The sequence below is a fragment of the Lipotes vexillifer genome, unplaced genomic scaffold, assembly GCF_000442215.2.
Source record: "Lipotes vexillifer unplaced genomic scaffold, Lipotes_vexillifer_v1.1 scaffold366, whole genome shotgun sequence".
In the NCBI taxonomy this organism is placed as follows: domain Eukaryota; kingdom Metazoa; phylum Chordata; class Mammalia; order Artiodactyla; family Lipotidae; genus Lipotes; species Lipotes vexillifer.
The window spans coordinates 2572131-2580536 of record NW_006780143.1 but is presented as its reverse complement, the minus strand read 5'-3'; the positions used below and the strand labels follow the sequence as shown (position 1 = coordinate 2580536).

General features: G+C 34.9%; 1 protein-coding gene across 4 annotated transcripts in view; it reads left to right on the top strand.

Moving 5' to 3' along the window:
* ERCC8 (ERCC excision repair 8, CSA ubiquitin ligase complex subunit) overlaps nucleotides 1–8406 on the top strand; it is a 59140-nt gene that overhangs the window by 9654 nt on the left and 41080 nt on the right. For 3 of the 4 annotated variants that reach the window (XM_007453229.1, XM_007453226.1, XM_007453227.1), the window contains exon 2: nucleotides 4371–4466. Coding sequence is in view for 1 of the 4 variants with exons in the window: in XM_007453226.1 (XP_007453288.1) it covers nucleotides 4371–4466 (96 nt within the window). In the remaining 3 variants the exon portion in view is untranslated. The remainder of the gene's footprint in view (nucleotides 1–4370; nucleotides 4467–8406) is intronic. The other variant, XM_007453228.1, reaches the window with a different exon arrangement.

Below are 8406 nucleotides of genomic sequence, written 5' to 3'. Positions count from 1 at the left end.
TTCCCTTACCCTGCTTACCCCAATTTCCTCTGCCTTCCCCCATATCTCTTCTCTTTCACTCCTTTCCCCTTCACCCTCTCTCCTTCACTTTCTCCCCTCCCTCTTTTCTCCCATATTCTCCCTACCCCTCTTCCTTCTACTTCTATGCTTTTGTGTGGGGGGAGTCCCCAAGACCACCCCCAGGTTTGAGGATTCTCTGGAAGGACTCAGTATGCAGCATACGGTTGTACCAAATTACTCATGGCTATGATTTATTACAGCAAAAGTATACAAGGTAAAATCAGTGGAGAGAAAGGCACATGGGTGACTTGTGAAGGAAACCAGGCACAAGCTCTCAGTGGAGTCACACAGATAAGCTTTATTTCTTTAGCAATGAATTGTGACAGCTTAGGTGAAGCTGTCTATCAGGGAAGCTCATTAGAGACTCAGTGCCTATAGTTTTTAATTGAGAACTGGCCACATAGGCACTTTCTGCTTAGCATGTACCAAAATTCCAGACTCCCAGAAGGAATGTAGGTATTCATAATGTACATTGTTTGCTCCAAATATTAGTTTGGGCACAGTGAGCCATTCTTATCCAGAAATGATGGGAACCCTCCTGAAATCCCAAAAGACAGGAAAGGGCCAGTCTTGCAAGCAGCCCTTTCTAAAGATAGCAGTCTCAGGCCTGCCATTTTAACTATTTTTTGCACACCTTGCCTCCTTCCACGCAAACCCCACCCCTGTTTCACTATTGTAGTACCCTCCCCCTTTCCCTTCATCTTAACCCCTCCTTCTGGTTCCCAAACAATTCAGACCTAAAGTATTTAGGTTGGGTAGAGGTAGGCTACCTAAAAGGCAGGGATTAGGTTGGCCAAAAGTGAGATTTCACTGGCTGAGCAGGTTGAGGAGGTAGTCCAAAGGTGCAGACAGGCAAGCTCAGCTGATCAGTGTGCTGAGAGAAGCAGAAATCAAAGCCTAAGCCTGGTAAGCAGCATCCTTGTTGGAGGACGGGGTAGTAGTGGAGATGGGAGATTGGTTACATACAGGGGGATTGATCAAATAAATATATTAATGATAATGGAGACCACGTTTTCACTGTTAGGAGAGGGAGTTCAAGGAAGGGATGATTCTCTTTGTACATGTTTTTATGATACTATTTTACTTGTTATAAAAAGCAAATATTACTGTTATAATTTGAAAAGTCATAAGATGGAAAAATATTTTAAGAGGAAATAGACATTTCAGTGGAGAAAATGTGAAATATTATTTTCTGGTGAAATATTGAAGTTTAAAAGTGGTAGAAGAGCATAATGGTCTGGAGAAAAAAATGTCAGAGTTCAGATGTAGTTCAACCAATTATGTGATTTTGGGCAAATTACTTATGTCTTAGTTTTATAATCAGGTAAAGTGTTTAATAATGTAATCTACCACTGGGAAAGTTACTACTTAGGGTTACCATTTATTACGCTTAATAAAGTGATTACAATGTCAGCAAATAGTAGGCTCTTAATTAATATTAGCTGTTTTTATTATTGATCAAGGTTAGACAAGTAGTAAGTGTTAGACTGGATATTTGAATCTAAGGCTAAACTGTCTTCCAAGAGAAAAAGAGGAACTTGTATATCTTTAAATCAGACACTTGCTACTGTTAAAATGATTTCCAAAATGTTTATGGGAATTAATAGTACTGCTACTGTCACTGCATAAAAATATCAGTATGTACCTTTCCTAGCACTGTGCATTGTTATTTAAAAAAAAAAAAACTATGATAATTTGATAGGTTAAAACTTCTCATTTTATGAAACTTGACCCCTATTTTATACCCCTCAGAAAAATTAACTTGAAATGGATTAAAGACTTAAATGTAAGTCCTAAAGCCATGAAAATCCTAGAAGAAAACATAGGAATAAAGCTCTTTGTCATGGCCTTGGTAATGATTTTTTGGATATGACACTTAAAGCAGAAGCAACAAAACCAAAAATAAACAAGTGAAAGAACTCCAAAGGTGGGGAGGAGTGGGGAGGGGTGGATCTTAGGCCAAAAGAAAGCAAACTGTGAATGGTAGGAAATAAACACCAGGGCCGTGATGTGAAACTTTTGTCCATTTCAACAGCTTTTTTTCCAATATAGGATGGGTTTTGGTTACTGCATACCTACCAACTACAGTGTGATATGACATGGAATAAGCACTCTTACCAAAAAAATCAGAAACAAATAAACAAGTGAGACTACATCAAACTAAAAAGCTTCTGTACAGCAAAAGAAACCATCAACACAGTGAAAAGACAACCTACAGAATGGGAAAAAATATTTTCAAACCATTTATCTAATAAGGGGTTAATATCCAAAACATATGAAGAACTCATACAACTCAATAGCAAAAAAAAACAAAATTGAAAAATGGGCAAAGAACCTGAATAGACATTTTTCCGAAGAAGATATACAAATGGCCGACAGGTACGTGAAAAGATGTTCAGCATCACTAGTCATCAGGGAAGTGCAAAAACTGTGAGACAACACCTCACACCTGTTAGAACGTCTATTATCAAAAAGGCAAGAGAGGGCTTCCCTGGTGGCGCAGTGGTTGAGAGTCCGCCTGCCAATGCAGGGGACACAGGTTCGTGCCCCAGTCCGGGAAGATCCCACATGCCGCGGAGCGGCTGGGCCCGTGAGCAATGGCCGCTGAGCCTGCGCGTCCGGAGCCTGTTGCTGCGCAACGGGAGAGGCCACAACAATGAGAGGCCCGCATACCGCAAAAAAAAAAAAAAAAAAAAAAAAGGGCAAGAGATAACAAATGCTGGAGTGGATGTGGAGAATATGAAACCCTTGTGCACTGTTGGTGGGATTTGTAAATTAGTACAGCCACTGTGGAAAACCAGAATGGGAGGATCCTCAAAAAATTAAAAATAGTACTACATGATCTAGCAGTTTCATTTCTGGGAATATATCCAAAGGAAATGAAAACGATAACTCGCAAAGATATCTGCACCTCCATGTTCATAGCAGCATTATTTACAATAGCCATGACAAGGAAACCTAAGTGTTCACATATGAATGAATGGATAAAGAAGTTGTGGTATATATTTACAATGGAATGAATATTATTTAGCTACAAAAAGTGAGGAAATCCTACCATTTGCAACTACATGGGTGGACCTTGAAGGCATTATGCTAAAGGAAATAAGTCTGACAGAGAAAGACAAATACTGTATGATTTCACTTAAATATGTGGACTCTTAAAAGAAAAAAAAAACACTCATAGAAAAAGAGATCAGACTTGTGGTTACCAGGGGGAGGGGGTGGGAGCAGGAGGAGTTGGAGGAAAGTGGTCAAAATGTACAAAATTCCAGTTATAAGATAAATAAGTACTAGGGATGTAATGTACAACATATTGACTATAGTTAACACTGATGTATTATATATAGGAAAGTTGTTAGTAAATCCTAAGAATTCTCATCACAAGGAGAAAATTTTTTTTTCTTTTTGTTGTATCTCTATGAGATGATAGATGTTAGCTGAACCCATTGTAGTAATCATTTCACAATATATGTAAATTAAGCCATCATGCTGTATACCTTAAACTTATACAATGGTGTATTCATTTATTTCTCAGTAAAACTGGGGGGAAAATCTTATCTAAATTAACATTATTTTGATCAATAATGAATTTAGAGATCATTTGGTTAAATTAATGTAAATGCTTTTTGACATCCAAAAGATTGAGACAGATTCTAATAGTTAACACTCACTAGGCACTTACTATATGCTGAGCATTGTTATGAGCACTTCTTATGTTTCAACTCATTTAATCTTAACGTCCTCACCAGGATAATGATGGTTTACAGTTATTGAATATCAGAAATTTCATTCGTCTTAATTTGTGAGAGTACTTGTTAATCATTTTTATTTATATTTAATTTGATTTATTTAAATGTGCTTAATTGTTGAGTTGAACATGCTCGTTTTATATTTCTGTAAGGCTTAAGAAACAAGGGAATTTTTTAACTGTAATTTAAGCTTTTGTCCACTCGATGTCCTCAGCTAAGTTTGTTATCAGAATTTAACTTTTTGTTCATGAAAACTTGTTTCAGTTTCTAGCTATCTAAATTAAAAATTAATAAAACACACCCTTTAAATAAGAGATAAGACAATGCTACAGGAGAAATTCTTTACATGTAACTGTTAGTACTCTTGTTATTTTAAAAATTTGTATAAGGTCTTTAATAATCTGTAAATACCTTTGGATATATGTTAGGAGATTTAAGCATTACTTGTGATTTTTGACTCCATGTAATTTTGGTGAAATAAGGACATTTTAATGTTAAATTACTTTCTTATTGTTTAATTTTATTTTTCCTTTTCCTCCTTTTAATTTTTATGTTTTGCAGGGTTTTGGGACTGGAGTTAAACAAAGACAGAGATGTTGAAAGGATCCATGGCAGTGGAGTTAACACCCTTGACATTGACCCTGTTGAAGGGAGATAGTAAGTTTATTATATAATCATTTTTGTTCCTAAGTGAGATCCAGTAAAATCTTGCTTTCAGATTAATTTTCTGAAGTTTCATAAAAATTAATAAAAATTCTAAATTTGTAGCATTTTAAATCTGACATTATTAATTTCAAATAAATACAGAACATTGAACCTATGCAATGTTGCCAAATAAACATTTCCAAACTAATATAAATATATTCATTGTTAAATCAACTAATACTGAACTTTTTTGGATGCAGAGAGTGTGTAAGTGCTGAGGTATGTCTTTAGCTGCTATTTCAAAACGGAGTTGTTACTCTCAAGGAGTCTACTGGGAAAACAAATATAAAAAGCAGAAGTATATTTTGGAAAATTAAGTTTGAAGCACACCAGATTTGTGTTTGAGTTCCTCCTGGCTTTATATTTATCAGCTATGTGGCCTTGAGCAATTTATCTAACCTTTCTAATTCACAGTTCCCTTAGCTACACAATGTAAGAACAAAATCTAACAAGTTTGTTGTGAAGATTAATTGAGATAATATGTATAACATGATTAGCATAGGACATGGCATACTGTAAATGGTTGCCACCACTGTTGTTAATCAAAAGCATTATCACCTATACTTTTACTCCTTTCAATCCATTTTCCATACAACAGCTGAAGTGCATAGAAAAATGTGCCATCTCCCCCACTTAAAACTCATCTACCCCACATTACTCTTACAAGAAAGTTCAAAACCCTTCATGTGGTCTATAATTAAGACAAGTGTAAAAGTAACTGAAGAAAAGTTTGTCTTACCATGTTCTGTTTAGCATTTGCCCCCAAATTTTTATATTATAATGAAATATTATTATTTACATTAAAATAAGCCAGAGTAGGTTTAATAGAAATCCATTTTTTATTTCCAGCCTCTGTCATGGTCTTACCTAGTAGTATATGAGAAACATGTACAGTGAACAAATGCTCACTTTAACACACGGTTAAATCTAAAAGATGACCTGTGATAATTCTTCTCTTCCTCCTGACCTTTTCCAGGCTCAAAATAACACCTCCCAATTAAGGACAGGTGTGGGACATTTGCTTATAAAATAATCCAGACATGAGCAGCAAGGGATAGCTGATTTCTTTTGGTCTTAGGTGCTGGTAGAAAAAAATGTTCAATACTCCAGCCAGTCATTTGGGGTAGTGACCAGTTGTTTGACCTGTAAAGTACATGAATCCAGTAGGCTACAAGTTGGGAGAGTTAGTGAGAAATGTGGGAAGTTATAGATCTACATGTGCATTAAATATGTGTGAGAAATAACAGACTGAGGAGTCTTTGCAGAGCATATACAGAAAAGTCAAGATTCTCACTACAGTGATTTCCCCCTTTTCCCCCTTTTTCATAGTAAAAATCTACAACTATTTATTTCATTGTTTGCTAAGACTTGTATTTTGCATTAAACCCTTTCGGCAGAAAAGAGAAATAAAAATCAAAATGAATGTTTAATGGAAAATTAAATATAGGTCTTCTTTTTCTCAGAAAAATCAATTCACATGTAACTTGCTCAAAATACTTGTTAATATTTACCAACCACTGTGAGAGCTGTAGTGATACCATGGAAAAGCAGAATGAAAACTAGAATACATAAATCTTGTAAAGAAGCATTTATTTCCAAAGTTAGGAGTTAATTGAAGAAGTCTATCTGAAAACATTTTAACAAGTGCAACTACATAAAGTACATTTGTATATCATCCTGTGAAGCTTGAATTTTCTTTTATGTCTTCTAAATTCTTCTGAGTTAATTCCATGCATCTTTGGTACCGAGTTTTCTTGTCCACATAAAAACGTCAAATCCTGTCTTTTACTGTGTTCACTTTATTAGCAGGGTAATAACCGTAGAGTTAGGTAACATCACTGCCATCAGATACTTCAACTACGAAGTCAGTTAATTACAATAATGTTCAATTTTTTTCACCCAATTAATGTAATCAAAGGAAAGCTTTTGGAAGTCATTCTAGCAAAGATGAAACATCTTACGTTATTGTAAGTACAATTTAAATTAAGTCTAAAAGTTCAGCTTTGAAAACAATTGTTTTTACATTGATAATACATGTAATGCCATGATAAAAAACAGTATTTCACAAAGTACAAATATGCAGAAAATGTTTTTGGAATTGTTATGGTACACATGTAACTCAAAGCTGTGTTCAAACAAGCTGCAACATGTTATCAACCAAAATAAAAGCTGTAGTTGTTAAAATTTACAAAGATTTCTCTGTATACACAATGAGTAACTGAACCACAAAATTTTGTAATGAAGCTAACACTGAGTATTAAAAAAAAAAACCTTCAGCATGGCATTACTTGCTGTATTTCTTTACTGCCCCATCATCAATTAGATTTAGAACTATTTGAGCAAAGAACTTTGAAGAAGTACTGTTAAATTAACCTAATTGTCCTACAAATTGATATTGAATTTTTCTTAAAACAAGCCTATAAATCAGTGCTTCTTGGACATGCTGCTAGTTCATGAACCCTTTGTATCTGGTTCACAAGATAAGGCACTTGTACCAGAATGTGGTACAAGTCACTAAGCACACAGTTTAGATAAGCTGTATTTTTTTTTGTAGCAAGACTAGCTCAGTGAAGAAAGAAGTATGTTCATTTCTGATACAAGCTCTTTATGTTGTACTATAAATAGCAAAGAAACTAAAGATGGCAAAATAAAAAACCACTGTACAACACTCATAACAAATATAAGTGATCAGATATCTCCACAAACCACAAAATATGGATGAATGGGAGCAAAACACTGATAACTACAAAATCAGTGTGGTATCAGCATCTATACCAGGGGAGGCAATAAAAACCACTGGGGCATCTAATAGACCTGATAACTCAAAATAACTGACAGTTAGTTGAAAGCTCAGCAAGCCAATTTGACTACAACATTGAAACTGGGAAAGGATTGTGTACTCTAGTTGTTCAAGGGATTCACAGTAAGACCCAAAGGGGCTGGAGTACTTTAGGCCCTATAATCTCTCCAGCTAATCACCTAAATATGTCCTAATGGACAGAACCCTACGTTGAGGAGAAACTGTTTGGAATAGAATCCAAAGTGAGCAGTACAGGGACAATAGAAAGAAACAAGGGGAAAAGATGGATCAGATAGAAATTGGGGAGGTGAATAGAATCAGGAAATCTCTGAAAGTTAACTGCCATATTTTGAGCATCTTATTTGAAAAAGAAGAGGAGGGGGATGTTCTAGAGATATAAATTTTAAATATTGTTATAAACGAAGCCTCCCTTTTAAAAGTTTAAGAAAATTAATTTTACATAAAAATGAGCAAAAGAATAGGATTAAGGTCAAAGCCCATACAAAATTATTTTAAGAACAAAGAGAATAAATAGAATAATGTTCCTTTAGACAGTGTAGTTGTGCCAGAAAGATATGCCCATGAAATAGATGAGAACTCTACCTAATATTTTAAAACTAGCTGAAAGTCATTTCTATTTTTTATTTTATTTTTTTGGCTGCACCACATGGCATGTGGGATCTTAGTTCCCCAATCAAGGATCAAACCTGTGCCTCCTGCAGTGGAAGCACAGAGTCTTAACCACTGGACTGCCAGGGAAGTCCCTAAAAGTCATTTTTAAAAGATACAGTGTATGAAAGAGTAACATAAGTAGGAATTAGAAAAACTGAAAAATGAGATGATCAAACTCAAGAAAAAATTAGAAAAGAAAGTTTCAGAAATGAAGACTAAAGCATAAGGAACACAAGCAAATAAAATATAAGAGGAAACATTTAAAAATCAAAAAGAAATGGAGAAAGGAAAAGTATTTGAGATACAGATGTATGTAGAAGATAGGCAAAGAAGATCTAACATACATATAATAGGAGTTTCCAGAGAAGAAACCCAAAGGAAGAGAATGGAATAAAGACTAAAACTATATTCCAAGGAAAC